The following is a 19,469-nucleotide window of genomic DNA, read 5'->3' as shown; positions in this document are numbered from 1 at the left end:
TCTCAAAGATAATTCGCTGGGCAGAGTCTCACTCTTGCCACCTGTCAGCGATCCACATCCCAGGCGTAGAGAACTGGGAGGCGGATTTTCTAAGTCGTCAGACTTTTCATCCGGGGGAGTGGGAACTCTATCCGGAGGTGTTTGCTCAACTGGTCCATCGTTGGGGCAAACCAGAACTGGATCTCATGGCGTCTCGCCAGAACGCCAAGCTTCCTTGTTACGGATCCAGGTCCAGGGACCCGGGAGCAACGCTGATAGATGCTGTAGCAGCTCCTTGGTTCTTCAACCTGGCCTATGTGTTTCCACCGTTTCCTCTGCTCCCTCGACTGATTGCCAAAATCAAACAGGAGAGAGCATCAGTGATTCTGATAGCGCCTGCGTGGCCACGCAGGACCTGGTATGCAGACCTAGTGGACATGTCATCTCTTCCACCATGGACTCTGCCTCTGAGGCAGGACCTTCTAATACAAGGTCCTTTCAATCATCCAAATCTAATTTCTCTGAGACTGCATGGAGATTGAACGCTTTATTCTATCAAGGCATGGCTTCTCCGAGTCAGTCATTGATACCTTAATACAGGCTCGGAAGCCTGTCACCAGGAAAATCTACCATAAGATATGGTGTAAATATCTTTATTGGTGTGAATCCAAGAGTTACTCATGGAGTAAGGTTAGGATTCCTAGGATATTGTCCTTTCTCCAAGAGGGTTTGGACAAAGGCTTATCAGCTAGTTCTTTAAAAGGACAGATCTCTGCTCTGTCTATTCTTTTGCACAAGCGTCTGGCTGAAGTTCCAGACGTCCAGGCATTTTGTCAGGCTTTGGTTAGGATTAAGCCTGTGTTTAAAACTGTTGCTCCCCCGTGGAGCTTAAACTTGGTTCTTAAAGTTCTTCAGGGAGTTCCGTTTGAACCCCTTCATTCCATTGATATTAAAGTTTTATCTTGGAAAGTTCTGTTTTTGATGGCTATTTCCTCGTCTCGAAGAGTCTCTGCGTTATCTGCCTTACATTGTGATTCTCCTTATCTGATTTTTCATTCAGACAAGGTAGTTCTGCGTACCAAACCTGGGTTTTTGCCTAAGGTGGTTTCTAACAGGAATATCAATCAAGAGATTGTTGTTCCAACATTGTGTCCTAATCCTTCTTCAAAGAAGGATTGTCTTTTGCATAATCTGGACATAGTCCGTGCCTTGAAGTTTTACTTACAGGCTACTAAAGATTTTCGTCAAACATCTGCCCTGTTTGTCGTTTACTCTGGACAGAGGAGAGGTCAAAAAGCTTCGGCAACCTCTCTCTCCTTTTGGCTTCGGAGCATAATACGCTTAGCCTATGAGACTGCTGGACAGCAGCCCCCTGAAAGGGTTACAGCTCATTCTACTAGAGCTGTGGCTTCTACCTGGGCCTTTAAAAATGAGGCCTCTGTTGAACAGATTTGCAAGGCTGCGACTTGGTCTTCGCTTCACACCTTTTCAAAATTTTACAAATTTGACACTTTTGCTTCTTTGGAGGCTGTTTTTGGGAGAAAGGTTCTACAGGCAGTGGTTCCTTCCGTTTAAGTTCCTGCCTTGTCCCTCCCATCATCCGTGTACTTTAGCTTTGGTATTGGTATCCCACAAGTAATGGATGATCCGTGGACTGGATACACTTAACAAGAGAAAACATAATTTATGCTTACCTGATAAATTTATTTCTCTTGTAGTGTATCCAGTCCACGGCCCGCCCTGTCCTTTTAAGGCAGGTCTAAATTTTAATTAAACTACAGTCACCACTGCACCCTATGGTTTCTCCTTTCTCGTCTTGTTTCGGTCGAATGACTGGATATGGCAGTGAGGGGAGGAGCTATATAGCAGCTCTTCTGTGGGTGATCCTCTTGCAACTTCCTGTTGGGAAGGAGAATATCCCACAAGTAATGGATGATCCGTGGGCTGGATACACTACAAGAGAAATAAATTTATCAGGTAAGCATAAATTATGTTTTTACCTCACAATCTCCTCAGCTCACCAGAGTAAGTGCTGTGTAAAAAGTTATTCTCAGCTTCTGCCCAGCTGCAGGTAAAAAATAATAATTAAGAAATGAGCATCAGCCAATCAGCATCAGCAGTGCTGAGGTCATGAACTCTTTTACTGTGATCTCATGAGATTTCATAGTAAACTTCCTTAAACTGAATAGGGAAATAACATGAGTGTGCATGAGGCTCACTCCCTTGCCTATCCCGGTAATGACATACTGATTTACTGCTTAAAGTCCTTTACAATGGGGTGTGAATACTTAGGGCATTTTCAGGTAAAATATCTTTTTTACATAGAGATGTTCAGGGGATATTTTCTAGTCAGCTTTTTACAGCTATGCTGCATCACTTTCAAGTGTTTCAACATTTGGGTATCATGGCCCTTTAAATAATTAAAAAATGCACAATTTTCAGATCACCATTACATGAAAAGGGGGCAAAATAAAACTTGAAAATATATTGCAAAGGTGTTTCAAAGCACATAACTAAACAGTTTATAGCAAAATCTCAAGGTATTTACTTTCCCATTAATTTCAATTTACACCTGTTTGCAGAAATAGGGATTTAAGAATAAGCATTGTCATTTAAAGGGTACTGATACAATTGCCTTGTGTTAACACATTTATTATTTGGAGTTGAACTGTTACCCATGTGTTCCCTGTAAAAGCGACTGTAGATAGTGTTGGCGCACTTTGTAGGACAAGACTGTCTCAGGATCTATCTGTATAGAGTGTTATTCCCTTCACACTTCAACTTTTCCCTACAGCTGACAGGTTTAAGAACATATATTGACCAACGGCTTAACGGTTTTGTGTTCTTTTCTAATACCTCATCTCCTACACAGTAAGGTTATCTCAGCAAGAGCAGTATTGACCACACAGTTGTGTAGTTTAATTGGTTTCTGGCCAAGATGAATTTGTAGCTAAACTTCTGTCAAGTTAGGGCAGTCAAGAAGTAATACACGCATTCATGCCCAGCTACGCTTATCAATTCTTAGCAATGGCAGGTAGAAAAAAAGGCTGCATTTTTAGGTTTGTTGTAGAAAATTAGTTAAATCCTAATAATACCCTGGTTATTGTAAATCACACAAAAAGAAGTAAATGGAGAATTGCTAGACAGCAAAATAAATTGCTAAAATCACTGTTGGATTGGATTTGTGTTAATGCCTAAGGCTTTTCCAATAGTTGGATAAATACATTATTTGTGTAGGCTAGGTGAAATCTTTAATTTAGCTTTTTATATAGCGTTGGTTCGTTTCATGATTGCAAGCATCAGAACTAGAATAATATAAATCCAAAGCAACAGGACACTACAATGATGTAGCTTGCAGTAACCAGTGCCAACTAAATAAAATCACTACCTGTGCTCTCCGGTCCATGTGGTTTCTCATCCATGCATATCACAAATACAGAAATCCGAAGATATTTATTTTATGAAGCTTTGCTTTAAAGAGTTAATAGCCATTATATGTTTGCCCCCCCATCTTTTTATAGGGTCAGTTCTCAACATCGGTTCTGGGCACCAAATGAGCTAGAAGAGGAAGTTGAGAATAAAGAAGTAGAAGCCATGATGAAAACACGATATATATCATTTCCTGGAAAGTTTGAACCAGTGAAACATAGGTGCCGTGTTCCTCTGCCCAATGGTAGCTTGTGCGAGAGACAAGACAGAATTAAGGTTCGTATGGGAATATTTAGCAATTGATAAATACTTTTCCATATTTAAACCCCCCCCCCCAAAAAAAACAAAACAACAACAACACGTTAATGTAGTTAAATAGTACCGGGGGGATTGCTATGTATATATTTTTCTCCCACACTCTTGTAGGACTATATCATACACAGTGGGTACTTTCCTCTGGCTACAAAAGTAGATCTAACTGTCACCCAGATGTCTAAGGTGGTGGGTACCTCCCTATATATCCACCTCCTTGCTTCTTGAGTTAGTTTTAATTCTGTTTGTAGTAGGATAGGCTAAATCTCTGCTCCAGCAGAGGAATTTGATCTTTTTCATAGACGAAGAAAGAACGGTTGATCACTCTCAGTATCTAGTATCCAGCCATCCTCTGACCATTGGCAGGCATCCCACCTGTAACCTTGTATGTGACCCCGACATAGACAACCACAGACTCTTGAGATGTTGATCCCTGGAGTATTCTCAGTGGATATTTGGACTGGCCAGAATTCAATAAGAGCACACCTGTACCTATTACTTATAGCCTTGGCATTCTCAGTTTAAGATATGAGAGGATATCTTCTAGAATTCAAGTTTGCTTCACCAACGTTTTTTTCCCATCACATCTACAATGTATGATTATGTCTCTTTTATTATGCATCAGCAAATCAAAACTTGCTTTTACTCCAGTTTATTTCTGGCTCTCAGGAAAGGGGATTTATACGATTTATATAAGATCTTCAGGTATTGAACAAGTGTGTAAACACACAACAGTTCAAAATTGAAAAAGGGACAGTAAAGTGTTAATAAGACATTTGTGATTTAGACAAAGCATACAATTTAAAACAACTTTCCAAATTACTTCTATTTTTAAATTTGCTTCCTTCTCTTGTTATCCTTTGCTCAAAGGTTTATCTAGGTAATCTCAGGAGCAGCAAAGAACCTAGGTTCTAGCTGCTGATTGGTGGCTGCATATATATATATATATATATATATATATATATATATATATATATATATATATATATATACCAAATGTTATTGGCTCACCCATTTGTTCAGTTAGAAACCAGTAGTTCATTGCTGCGTCTTCAACAAATGATACCAAGAGAATTAAACAAATTGATAATAAAAGTAAAATGGGAAGTTGTAAAATTATATATTATACCTAAATAATGAAAGAAAATGTTGGGTTTCATGTCCCTTTAAGCATTTATGGTAATGGTAGAGCAGTGTTTTTGGCTCTTGGGGACTTCTTCCTGTAACTGTGTCATATTTCTGTTTAGACTTCCTGACAGAGAATTTCTAAAATGAAAGTCTAAATTTACCTTTCATGGTTCATATTAAGCATGCAGTTTTAACGGAGAATTGTAGAAGTGCATAACCAACAACTGTAAAATCAAATAAACAATGCAATAGCACTTATCCTGAATTTTAGAGTAGATTTGTTCTGACAAATTTAAAAAAATTACTTTAATTTGCAGATCCTCTGTATCATGTGACAGTCATCAGCCAATCACAGACTCATATACATATACACTATGAACTCTTGCACATACTCATTAGTAGCTGGTGCCTCAGAGAGTGCACATATAAAAAGACTGTGCACAATTTGATAATGGAAGAAAATTGTAAAGTCGCTTAAAACGGCATGCTCTATCTGAATCATGAAAGTTCCATTTAGACTTTAGTATCCTTGTAAGAGACTAATCAATTTACTTCACTTATCAAATGTACTTTATTCTCTTGGTATACTGGGTTGAAAAGCATACCTAAATAGGTTTAGAGCAGCGATGCACTACTGGTGATTGGTGGCTACGCACACACACATCTCTCATCATTGGCTGACCGATGTTTTCAGCTAGCTCTCGCAAGTAATGCATTGATGCCCTGGAGCTGATGTTAAAAATGCATTTAACCCAATTTGATGGGGTTAAATAAATAGTTATATTCAAGCAATAGCTCAGTTATAAAATTCTAATTACATTATCTCACGTTATTTTTCACTTATATGTCCCTTTAGTATATTATGGGTCTGCCCTAAACCAGAGGTTTTTGAGTTAAAGTGATAGTAAACTTTCCCCTTTGTCTAAACAGATCCGAAATGTTACCAATATTTTAGATGGAGTTTAAATCATTAGCTGTAATGAAGATACGCTATAACTTACTTTCTAATGAAACAATTAAATTCCCTGCGCTCCGGTCGCCCACTTCAAAAGTATATTTGTGTTGTGCTAACGGATTATATTCTCAAATCCACGCTCTAGCTACAAGAAAAGTGCCGTATGACTAGAGCACTGATTGGAGAAGAGTTCAATCCATTAACTCAACAAAAATATTACTTTCCTTCCATAAGGCAGGGCGAGTCCATGACTTAATTCCTTACTGTTGGGAAATACAACACCTGGCCACCAGGAGGAGGCAAAGACACCCCAGCCAAAGGCTTAAATATCCCTCCTGCCATGATCCGTTCACTGCCATGTCGCTGCGGCTCCTGGATCTGCTCTCTCTCTTCTTTTTTCGCCACGTCACATTGCCTAGTAACGTGACGCGGCCTTTCTTTGTCTCGCCCCCATGACGTCACGGCCCTTTAATTCTCTGGGGGGACTTCTCTCTGGTACCCGTTTGTCGGATAGCGTTTCCTGCTTCCTGGCTCATATTTGGTCCGTGAGTGTTTGCTCTTTAACCCGCATAAAGGGACTTTGACCATTGCCTTGCCTAACCACTCTGTGGCTGAATCCGCTAAACTATTTAAAGGGACTTTGAGCACTGCCTTGCCTGACCATTCTGTTGCCGAATCCTTAAACCTGCTTAAAGGGACAATGACCGTTGCCTTGCCTGACCACTCTGTTGCCGAATCCTTAAACCTGCTTAAAGGGACTTTGACCATTGCCTTGCCTGACCACTCTGTTGCCGAATCCTTAAACCGGCTTGAAGAGACATTGACCCTGGCTTTGCCTGACCACTCTGTTGCTGAATCCACTAATCTGTTTAAAGGGACTTTGACCACTGCTTTGCCTGACCACTCTAACGGAATATTCTCTGCTTGCGTTAAAGTGATACTGACCTCTGATTTGCCCGACTACTCTTTCGGATTACCCACTGCCTGCTTTAAAGCTTCAGTACATTGTTCTCCCCAAACTTCTCATCAAGTAACCTGTTCCTGTGGTCCTGCATCATTTGTGAGTACACAGTTTTCTTTTCCTGTATACTAACTGTTTTTTTTCCTAAATGGGTCACATCCTGGGTTTTCCTCAGTGTGCTAGGGTGTGTGTCTATAATCACTCTAGCAGTTGGGCCTAATCCTGTACTGACTCTATACGGCTGACAGCTCCCACTTCCCCTATCCCTCAGTCTTTCTTTGCCTTTCGTCACAATAGGAGGTGGCAGAGAAGTGTCAGAAGATTTGGATAGTCCTGTAATGGGTAGGTTCCCTTCAAAGAAAGGACTGAAGTTTTAAGTAATCATGTCAAAGTGAGAGTATTGATGAAAGTTAGAGTCTGGAGATGCAGGGAAAGTTTTTCTGCGTACCCATCCAGACTGCCGACTAACAGCTTCCGGGCAATCAGTGTTGACGAGTTTCACTGCTTGCTGTTACACATTAAAGTCCTCACACTTGAGAGGCTGTGCCTGTTCCACAGCATGGATCTTGGAGGTAAGATAGTTTTATATATACATTGCTATACAGGGTCACAGGGTGGCTCCTTTATGCCTTGATAGGATCAAGGGTTAATATCTCCTTCAGGGAGATTATTTGAACAGCAAGGGGTTATTTATAACTGCTTTTATGTGAGAGTTTTTTGGGCTCATAGACTGTGCTTTTGGCTTGGAACAAACAGGTTTCACTTTCGTTTTGATATGTTGCGCAGCTCATAATAGCTTGGCGTCTTTTTCATAGCAGGGGAAGTCCTATCCTACGCACTACATAACTGGGTGCAATCTTTTCGTTTTTCCTGCTATCTTGCTGTGAACATCGCTCCTAGGAGAGTGTTTTCTCTGTTAGCTGTCTGGCTCTAGGAGGTGGTGAGTGCCCCAGCTATTGGGATTATAAAGGTGCTGTTTTTTTTAATACATTGTTTACTTTTGTCTGTCCTTCTATGAATATTTCTTAGCTATGGAGGACTCTGATATTTCATTAGACTGTTCTGCTCCTTCTGTACTGATTAATAATTCCTGTTTATATTGTGAGGAGGCCGTGGTTTGCCCGCCTGCTCAATTTTGTTCCATTTGCCTAAGCACTGTTCTAAAGTCTAAGAAGGGAGACAAGCCTGCTAATATTCATAGCGCTATTGGAATAAACAAATAAGAACAGCGCTGAGTCCAAATGTTACAACTCGGCCACTCCCAAACCACCTCCCTCAAAGTGGATACAATGGAAAAGAAACAGATGAAAAAAGGAGGGCACTAGAAAGCTAGATGCAACAAACACATTTATTCATAAACATCTAGTCAGATATTAAGAGGGCGCTATTAGCCCCTCTGAGCCGTCTACCACTCTGGAATCTGGATCCCGAGAGATTACTACCCTTTCTACCCTACCAGTTCCACATGCAGTTCCCAGCAGCACAACTAATCCTCCATCTGGAGGGGGCTTTTTTCCTGCAGACTTTACCGCTTAGTTAAAATCGGCGGTGTCTGCGGCCCTGAGTGCCTTACCTCGATCTAACAAACGCAAGAGAAAGTTTAAGCATAGTTCTCCTGACTTAGTCTTCTAAATATTTGTCGGATTTAGCTATTATGTCCCAGCTATCCGAGGATGAGTTAACCTCTGTAGCTTCAGAGTCTTCAGTTTCTAAACCTCCTTTAGTGGAGGAACCCTCCTTTAGATTTAAAATTGAGCATCTGCATTTTTTTATTAAAGGAGGTTCTGTCTACGCTAGAGATTCCAGAGGCTACTCTCCTTAAAGGGAACCTAAGACCTCTATATTAGACAGGGTTTATGAAGACAGGAAGATCCCTTTGACTTTTCCTGTGCTAGTTAAGATGGCGAACATTACTGGTAACGAATGGGAAAGAATAGGAACTTCTTTTTCCCCCTCGTCTACTCTCAATTATTCTTATGGGGCTCCATTCCTAAGGTGGATGGCGCTATTTCTACGCTGTCTAAGCGTACTACTATACCCCTGGAGGATAGTTCCTTTTTCAGAGAGCCTATGGAAACCTTTCTGAGGAAGATGTTTCAGCATAAAGAGTTTTTTTTTTCAACCGGTGGCAGCTGTAGCCGTGGTTGCTGGAGCAGCTACCTACTGGTGCGACACTCTGTTGGAGCTCATTGAGGTGGAGACTCCCCTTGAGGAGAGAATTAAGGCAAAAAGAATTGCTAATTCCTTCATCTGCGACGCAAATATGCAGATTATTTGCATAAAAGCAAAGGCTTCTGGCTTTGCGGTCCTAGCCCGCCAGGCTCTCTGGTTGAAGTCTTGGTCTGCGGAAATAACTTCTAAATCCAGACTCCTTTCTCTTCCTTTCAAGGGGAAGATTAATTTCGGTCCAGGGCTGGACTCCATTATTTCTACGGTTACCGAAGGGGAGGGTGCCTTCCTACTGCAGGACAAGAAAAATAGGCCTAAGGGACAGCAATTGTCTAATTTTCGTTCCTTTCGTTCAGACAAATAATAACAGCAATCATCATCCAAGTCCGAGAAGCCCAAGGGTACTTGGAATAGTCCAAACAGACTAAGATGCCCACTGAGAACACATCGGCATGAAGGGGCGGTCCCTCCTCGGGAATCGGATTGAGTAGGGGGCATACTGTCTCTTTTTTCAGACGCTTGGTTCCAAGATATACAGGTCCTGGAGGTTGTATCTCAAGGATACAGGATAGGATTCAAGTCTCATCCGTCCAGGGGCAGATTCCTACTCTCCAGTCTGTCTATAAGACCAGAAAAGAGGGCTGCCTTCTTAGGTTGCGTACGGGATCTCTCCTCTCTAGGAGTAATTGTCCCGGTACCTACCGCAGAAAGCGTTTTTGGGTTTTATTCAAACGTTTTCGTGGTTCCAAAGAAGGAGGGAACTTTTCTTCCAATTCTGGACCTAAAGTGCCTAAACAAGTTTGAGTGTTCCCTCTTTCAAGATGGAGACAGTTCGGTCAATCCTCCTCTGGTTCAGGAAGGACAGTTTATGACCACAATCGACCTAAAGGATGCATACCTTCACGTCCCGATATAAAGGGAACATTTTTAGTTCCTGAGGTTTGCTTTTCTGGACAGCACTTCCAGTTCATAGCTCTTCCGTTTGGCCTAGCTACTTCTCCAAGCATATTGAGTCCATGGATGGTGAGTCCACAGCTTAAGTAATTACTGTTGGGAATATCATTCTGGCAAGAACATTTTTAAAGGTTCTGGTAGCTCTTCTAGCCATTGCCGGAACATGAGGTATTGCAGTAGCACCTTACCTGGACAATATTTTGGTACAGGCATCATCTTTTCATGTAGCGGAAAAACATTCTGAGTCCCTTCTCAATCTTCTTCGATGACATGGATGGAAGATAAACTTGGAAAAGAGTACTCTTACTCCAAGTACAGGTGTGAATTTCCTGGGAACAATAATAGACTCCATATCCATGAGAATGTTCCTCACAGATCAGAGACGTTGCAAGCTAACGTCTGCATGTCTTGCCCTCCAGGCCTCCTCGAGACCCTCAATGGCTCAGTGTATGGAGGTTATCAGACTCATGGTGTCCTTTATGGACATCATTCTTTTTGCCAGATTCCATCTCAGACCCTTACAACTATGCATGCTGAGACAATGGAACGGCGACCATTCAGATCTGTCTCAACAAATGGTATTGGACAACCTGTTGAGAGACTTGCTCTCCTGGTGGCTCTGTCCAGATCATCTGTCCCAAGGCACGTGCTTCTTGAGACTGTCCTGGTAGATTGTGACTACGGAAGCAAGCCTTTCCGGCTAGGGAGCTGTTTGGGGTGCCAAGAAGGCACAAGGTCTGTGGACTCAGGAGGAGTCCTCCCTTCCAATCAATATTTTGGAACTCCAGGCAATCTTCCTGAAGGCTTGGCCCCTTCTGGGTCCGTCCCAGTTTTCAGATTCTAATCAGACAATATAACCTCAGTTGTCTACATCAACCATCAGGGAGGAACGAGAAGTTCCTTGGCGATGAGAGAAGTATCTCAGATACTAGAGTGGGCGGAGTCTCACAGATGTATGCTTTCAGCGGACTTCCTCAGCAGGTAATCCTTTCACCCAGGGAATGGTCTCGCCACCCCGAGGTGTTAGCAGAGATATGCAGTGAGTGGGGGATGCCGGAGATAGATCTCATGGCATCCCGCCTCAATACCAAGCTACCCAGGTACGGGTCGAGGTCGAGGGATCTTCAGGCGGAACTGATAGATGCCCTATCAGTACCATGGAGGTTCAGACTCGTATATCTTTTTCCTCCATTACCGCTTCTCCCTCGTGTGGTGGCTTGCATCAAGCAGAAGCGAGCATCAGTGATTCTAAATGCTGCATCGTGGCCGTGAAGGACGAGGTTAGCAAATCTGGTGGGAATGTCTTTATCTCCTAAGTGGAGGTTACCTTTTCGCAGAGATCTGCTGATACAGGGTCCCTTCGTTCATCAAAATCTAGATTCTCTGAAGCTGACTGCGTGGAGATTAAACACTTAGTCTTAGCCAAGAGAGGGTTTTCTGAGAATGTTATCGACACTCTGGTTCAAGCTCGTAACTCAGTTAATTGTTGTATCTACCATAAAGGATAGGACTTACTTGTACTGGTGTGAAGAGGGTGGCTTTTCCTGGCATAAGGTTAAGGTTGCCAGAATTTTAGCTTTTCTTCAGGATGGACTGGAGAAGGGTTTATCTGCTATTTCCCTGAAGGGACAGATATCGGCCCTGTCAGTGTTACTGCATAGAAGATTGGCTGAGCTTCCGGGTGTGCAGTCCTTTGTTAAGTCTCTGGCTAGGATCAGACCTGTGTTTAGATCTGGGGCTCCACCTTGGAGCCTCAATCTTGTTCTTAGTTTTTTGCAGCAGGCTCCGTTCGAGCCTATGCATACTGTTGACATAAATTGTTATCTTGGAAGGTTCTTTTTTTGTTGGCTATTTCTGAGATTTCTGCTTTGCAATGTGACCCCCCTTATCTGGTTTTTCATGCTGATAAGGCTGTTTTACACACTAAACCAGGATTCCTTTCTAAAGTGGTGTTGAATCGTAACATTAATCAAGAAATTGTTGTTCCTTCCTTGTGTCCTAATCCTTTTTCAGCGTAGGAACATTTGCTTCACAATCTAGATGTGGTTCGTGCCTTGAAGTTTTATCTTCAGGCAACCAAGGAATTTAGACAATCTTCCTCTTTGTTTGTCATCTATACGGGGAAGCGTAAGGGGCAGAAGGCTACTACAACTTCCTTATCTTTCTGGTTGAGGAGTGTCATCCGCTTAGCTTATAAGACAGCGGGACGACAGCCTCCTGATAGAATAACGGCTCATTCCATTAGAGCAGTGGCTTCTTCTTGGGCTTTTAAGAACAAAGCCTCAATGGATCAGATTTGTAAGGCGGCTACCTGATCCTCCTTACACACTTTTTCTAAATTTTACAAGTTTGATGTGAAGCTGCTTTCGGGAGAAAAGTTTTGCAGGCTGTGGTGCCCTCAGAATAGGGTCTGCCTCTTTTTTTTCTGTTTCCCTCCCGTTATTCATACAGTGTCCTCTGGAGCTTGGGTATAGTTTTCCCAACAGTAAGGAATGATTCAAAGCAGAATCCAGATAAGGCAGAGAGAGATGGACTCCCCCTGCCTTATGAAAGGAAAACATAATTTATGCTTACCAGGTAAATTTCTTTCCTTGCTGGCAGTCAGAGTCCACGACCTTGCCCGTAATTTATGTTCTGATGGGCGGCTCCCTTTTTTATATTATTTTTTCTGGCACCTTTATACCCTTATGTTTCTCCTACTTTTCCTTGTTCCCTCGGCAGAATGACTGGGGGATAGGGGAAGTGGGAGGGATATTTAAGCCTTTGGCTGGGGTGCCTCCTTCTGGTGGCCAGGTGTTGTATTTCCCAACAGTGAGGAATGAAGTTGTGGACTCTCCCTGCCAGGAAGGAAAGGAATTATGTTTTTGAAGTGGCCAGCTGGAGCGTGGGGAATTTAACTTTCAGTGCTACATTAAAAAAACAAGTTATAGTGCATTTTCATTACAACTGATTAATTAAACTTCATCTAAAATATCCCTAACATCCCAGATATGTTTGGACAAAGGGGACAGTTTACTATCACTTTAAATATTGGTTACTTTTTGCTTTTACTGTAGACACCTGACTTTCAATTAATTTTACCTTTTTTATGGCTACAAATTGTAACATATTAGTAATAATGATGAGGAGACTAGTTAGCATTTACAGTACGATTAATATTAGCAACTAAAAAAAAACAACAAATAAATTAAAGCCAGAATTAGATGGTTTATAACTTTATAGTTTTGAATTTGCAGTTATTTTTCCCTATAAAATAATAAATCGTATTAAATTGACATTTAAAACACAAATATTGTATGTTATCTTGTTGATTCTCTAAACTAGTGTCCTTTCCATGGGAAAATTATTCCACGGGATGAACTTGGAGTCCCTATTAATCCTGAAGACCAAGCTAGGGAGGCCAAGCAAAAGTTTGAAAAACAAGCAGAGGAACAAGGTTTGTTTTTGATTAAACCTACTTAATGTTATTTTGTGATTAACATCTTGCAAACTTGGGCCTAGATTTGGAGTTCGGCGGTAAAAGGGCTGTTAACGCTCCGCGGGTTTTTTTCTGGCCGCACCATAAATTTAACTCTGGTATCGAGAGTTCAAACAAATGCTGCGTTAGGCTCCAAAAAAGGAGCGTAGAGCATATTTACTGCAAATGCAACTCTCGATACCAGAGTTGCTTACGGACGCGGCCGGCATCAAAAACGTGCTCGTGCACGATTCTCCCATAGGAAACAATGGGGCAGTTTGAGCTGAAAAAAAACCTAACACCTGCAAAAAAGCAGCGTTCAGCTCTTAACGCAGCCCCATTGTTTCCTATGGGGAAACACTTCCTACGTCTGCACCTAACACTCTAACATGTACCCCGAGTCTAAACACCCCTAACCTTACACTTATTAACCCCTAATCTGCCGCCCCCGATATCGCTGACCCCTGCATTACACTTTTAACCCCTAATCTGCCGCTCCGTAAACCGCCGCCACCTACGTTATCCCTATGTACCCCTAATCTGCTGCCCTAACATCGCCGACCCCTATGTTATATTTATTAACCCCTAATCTGCCCCCCACAACGTCGCCGACACCTGCCTACACTTATTAACCCCTAATCTGCCGAGCGGACCTGAGCGCTACTATAATAAAGTTATTAACCCCTAATCCGCCTCACTAACCCTATCATAAATAGTATTAACCCCTAATCTGCCCTCCCTAACATCGCCGACACCTACCTTCAATTATTAACCCCTAATCTGCCGACCGGAGCTCACCGCTATTCTAATAAATGTATTAACCCCTAAAGCTAAGTCTAACCCTAACACTAACACCCCCCTAAGTTAAATATAATTTTTATCTAACGAAATAAATTAACTCTTATTAAATAAATGATTCCTATTTAAAGCTAAATACTTACCTGTAAAATAAATCCTAATATAGCTACAATATAAATTATAATTATATTATAGCTATTTTAGGATTAATATTTATTTTACAGGCAACTTTGTAATTATTTTAACCAGGTACAATAGCTATTAAATAGTTAAGAACTATTTAATAGTTACCTAGTTAAAATAATAACAAATTTACCTGTAAAATAAATCCTAACCTAAGATATAATTAAACCTAACACTACCCTATCAATAAAATAATTAAATAAACTACCTACAATTACCTACAATTAACCTAACACTACACTATCAATAAATTAATTAAACACAATTGCTACAAATAAATACAATTAAATAAACTATCTAAAGTACAAAAAATAAAAAAGAACTAAGTTACAGAAAATAATAAAATATTTACAAACATAAGAAAAATATTACAACAATTTTAAACTAATTACACCTACTCTAAGCCCCCTAATAAAATAACAAAGCCCCCCAAAATAAAAAATTCCCTACCCTATTCTAAAATACAAATATTACAAGCTCTTTTACCTTACCAGCCCTGAACAGGGCCCTTTGCGGGGCATGCCCCAAGAATTTCAGCTCTTTTGCCTGTAAAAAAAAACATACAATACCCCCCCCCCAACATTACAACCCACCACCCACATACCCCTAATCTAACCCAAACCCCCCTTAAATAAACCTAACACTAATCCCCTGAAGATCTTCCTACCTTGTCTTCACCATACCAGGTTCACCGATCCGTCCTGGCTCCAAGATCTTCATCCAACCCAAGCGGGGGTTGGCGATCCATAATCCGGTGCTCCAAAGTCTTCCTCCTATCCGGCAAGAAGAGGACATCCGGACCGGCAAACATCTTCTCCAAGCGGCATCTTCTATCTTCTTCCATCCGATGACGACCGGCTCCATCTTGAAGACCTCCAGCGCGGATCCATCCTCTTCTTCCGACGACTAGACGACGAATGACGGTTCCTTTAAGGGACGTCATCCAAGATGGCGTCCCTCGAATTCCGATTGGCTGATAGGATTCTATCAGCCAATCGGAATTAAGGTAGGAATTTTCTGATTGGCTGATGGAATCAGCCAATCAGAATATAGTTCAATCCGATTGGCTGATCCAATCAGCCAATCAGATTGAGCTCGCATTCTATTGGCTGTTCCGATCAGCCAATAGAATGCGAGCTCAATCTGATTGGCTGATTGGATCAGCCAATCGGATTGAACTATATTCTGATTGGCTGATTCCATCAGCCAATCAGAAAATTCCTACCTTAATTCCGATTGGCTGATAGAATCCTATCAGCCAATCGGAATTCGAGGGACGCCATCTTGGATGACGTCCCTTAAAGGAACCGTCATTCGTCGTCTAGTCGTCGGAAGAAGAGGATGGATCCGCGCTGGAGGTCTTCAAGATGGAGCCGGTCGTCATCGGATGGAAGAAGATAGAAGATGCCGCTTGGAGAAGATGTTTGCCGGTCCGGATGTCCTCTTCTTGCCGGATAGGAGGAAGACTTTGGAGCACCGGATTATGGATCGCCAACCCCCGCTTGGGTTGGATGAAGATCTTGGAGCCAGGACGGATCGGTGAACCTGGTATGGTGAAGACAAGGTAGGAAGATCTTCAGGGGCTTAGTGTTAGGTTTATTTAAGGGGGGTTTGGGTTAGATTAGGGGTATGTGGGTGGTGGGTTGTAATGTTGGGGGGGGGGGTATTGTATGTTTTTTTTTTACAGGCAAACGAGCTGAAATTCTTGGGGCATGCCCCGCAAAGGGCCCTGTTCAGGGCTGGTAAGGTAAAAGAGCTTGTAATATTTGTATTTTAGAATAGGGTAGGGAATTTTTTATTTTGGGGGGCTTTGTTATTTTATTAGGGGGCTTAGAGTAGGTGTAATTAGTTTAAAATTGTTGTAATATTTTTCTTATGTTTGTAAATATTTTATTATTTTCTGTAACTTAGTTCTTTTTTATTTTTTGTACTTTAGATAGTTTATTTAATTGTATTTATTTGTAGCAATTGTGTTTAATTAATTTATTGATAGTGTAGTGTTAGGTTAATTGTAGGTAATTGTAGGTAGTTTATTTAATTATTTTATTGATAGGGTAGTGTTAGGTTTAATTATATCTTAGGTTAGGATTTATTTTACAGGTAAATTTGTTATTATTTTAACTAGGTAACTATTAAATAGTTCTTAACTATTTAATAGCTATTGTACCTGGTTAAAATAATTACAAAGTTGCCTGTAAAATAAATATTAATCCTAAAATAGCTATAATATTTATATTGTAGCTATATTAGGATGTATTTTACAGGTAAGTATTTAGCTTTAAATAGGAATTATTTATTTAATAAGAGTTAATTTATTTCGTTAGATAAAAATTATATTTAACTTAGGGGGGTGTTAGTGTTAGGGTTAGACTTAGCTTTAGGGGTTAATACATTTATTAGAATAGCGGTGAGCTCCGGTCGGCAGATTAGGGGTTAATAATTGAAGGTAGGTGTCGGCGATGTTAGGGAGGGCAGATTAGGGGTTAATACTATTTATGATAGGGTTAGTGAGGCGGATTAGGGGTTAATAACTTTATTATAGTAGCGCTCAGGTCCGCTCGGCAGATTAGGGGTTAATAAGTGTAGGTAGGTGTCGGCGACGTTGTGGGGGGCAGATTAGGGGTTAATAAATATAACATAGGGGTCGGCGATGTTAGGGGCAGAAGATTAGGGGTACATAGGGATAACGTAGGTGGCGGCGATTTGCGGTCGGAAGATTAGGGGTTAATTATTTTAAGTAGCTTGCGGCGACGTTGTGGGGGGCAAGTTAGGGGTTAATAGATATAATACAGGGGTCGGCGGTGTTAGGGGCAGCAGATTAGGGGTACATAAGTATAACGTAGGTGGCGGTCGGCAGATTAGGGGTTAAAAATTTTAATCGAGTGGCGGCGATGTGGGGGGACCTCGGTTTAGGGGTACATAGGTAGTTTATGGGTGTTAGTGTACTTTAGGGTACAGTAGTTAAGAGCTTTATAAACCGGCGTTAGCCAGAAAGCTCTTAACTCCTGCTATTTTCAGGCGGCTGGAATCTTGTCGTTAGAGCTCTAACGCTCACTGCAGAAACGACTCTAAATACCAGCGTTAGAAAGATCCCATTGAAAAGATAGGCTACGCAAATGGCGTAGGGGGATCTGCGGTATGGAAAAGTCGCGGCTGAAAAGTGAGCGTTAGACCCTTTAATCACTGACTCCAAATACCAGCGGGCGGCCAAAACCAGCGTTAGGAGCCTCTAACGCTGGTTTTGACGGCTACCGCCGAACTCTAAATCTAGGCCTTAGACTGCAGAAAAAGTGTTATTTACAGTAGTAATCAGATTTGTAGGTACATAATCCAATTTAAATTACTACTTACTTTTAGTGTGTTGGGATTTTTCATTGTATGTAGAGGGTTTACTATTTTTGTCTAAGAATATTTTCCAATTAAATTATGCATTTTAAATGTTGAGAATGGAATGTTGCACATACTAAATGCATTATGTATACAAAGGATAATTAAGTAATGCACCTACCCATTATTATTACCAAATAACCTGTTTAAACAGTGATAATTCATTAAACATAGATTTTAAAGCTTTACATGAATTGTAAGAAAGGGGTGGGGTGAAAACAACGAAAAAGTAGCCCTATTACTTTATTATTATTATTATTATTTTCTTGTTTTTTGATCAGGTATTTATAAAGTGCCAGCAAATTACGCAGCGATATACAAGTAATAAAACAATACAGGGATGCATTAAATACACAAACAAACAGTTAGGGGTAAATTACAGTTGTAGCAGCAATAATTGAGTTATACAAAAAGGAGAGGAATGCCCTGCCCTTAAGCACAATCAGTAGTAGATCACTTAAATACAAAGTGGCCTACAGATAGAGAGGCTCTCAAGCTTACAATCTAAAGGAGAGGGAATGGACACAGAAGGTAAATATGTCTGATATAAGGCAGGGTAAACTGAGAGTGGGTGAAGTGTTTGGTAAGTGAGCACATTAGGATTGGAAAAGATTAACAGAATGGGGTAGTGTCAGTACACGTTACCTATTACATGTTTTTTAAGCATCAGATTGCATTAAAAAAAACTTTGTGACAAATCACTTCTGAAAGCTAGGCAAAACTGATTTCCAAATGAGATGAGGTTGAATATATAAATTATATATTATATATATATATATATATATAGTGAGAGAGAGGAGCGATAGACAACTCTATTGGTATATACGGACATACCTCTAGAAGAATGAGAACAGATAAAACTGCCTCCTACCACTGGAGAAAGATAAGGCCCTTGAAAATTGTATAGAATTCTAATAATACTTTTGTAGCAACTTTAACACCAACAATCCCAGTAGGATTCAAACAATCGTTATGCATTAAGCACTTAATACATTTCCTGCACCTCCCTCTAATTATGGGTGCCACCATTTTGGAACATAGGTTACACTGCAGGTATCTGAAGGAGAGTTGCTGCACATGTGCAAACACATCAGAACCGGAATTCAGTGAAAGCTAGATTTAAACATGGCAGCACCCATGACTAAAGGGATACAGTGAATAAATAACCAGCCACTTGTAATGGCTGGCACGCAATAAATTAGTGCTCCGCTTGTAATCTAGCCCTAAATCAATTGCTAAAAACACAGCATTACATTCAAGTACTTAAAATCATTATAAAATGTGCACATTTAAAACAAGACTATCAAAATAATAATGCAGTTTTTGTAATCGCTGGGACATCAGGTTTTCAAACAAATAAAACATTTTATAATAAATTTAACTTTCTTAGTTAAAAAATATTGAGGAAAAAAGGCCTCTTAATGTGTGTGTTTAGTTTTGACAGCCAAGGATGAAACCATTAAAACATATATTTCTGTGTATACTGTGAAACTCGATGGGAGCTGACCCCTGTGGTTCCTAAGCTGCTAATCTGCTGTGTGTTTCCTTTCCAATCGCTCATACGCTGAAGCACATTAAGTGCCTATTTTTATGTCTGCACTGAGGACTATGTGCTCTTTCAGCTTTTTGTGAATTGTTAACAAACAGTTATGGGGACAATATGAGGAGGCAGACCCTGGCCAGTCAGATGTGAAATAGCATCTCTTTGCTAACTACAATATTGATTCTACCTACCTTCCCAAACTGTGTCATTTTCT

At 40.8% G+C, this 19,469-nt stretch overlaps 1 protein-coding gene across 1 annotated transcript in view; it reads left to right on the top strand.

The window, feature by feature from the left end:
- The window catches only part of UVSSA (UV stimulated scaffold protein A), a 263,756-nt gene that overhangs the window by 174,627 nt on the left and 69,660 nt on the right, over positions 1–19,469 (top strand). The window contains exons 11-12 of the mRNA XM_053704239.1: positions 3,501–3,684; positions 13,212–13,323. Of these exons, the coding sequence (XP_053560214.1) occupies positions 3,501–3,684; positions 13,212–13,323 (296 nt within the window). The remainder of the gene's footprint in view (positions 1–3,500; positions 3,685–13,211; positions 13,324–19,469) is intronic.

This window comes from Bombina bombina, chromosome 2 (assembly GCF_027579735.1).
Source record: "Bombina bombina isolate aBomBom1 chromosome 2, aBomBom1.pri, whole genome shotgun sequence".
Taxonomy (NCBI): domain Eukaryota; kingdom Metazoa; phylum Chordata; class Amphibia; order Anura; family Bombinatoridae; genus Bombina; species Bombina bombina.
This window is presented reverse-complemented; position numbering and strand designations above follow the sequence as displayed.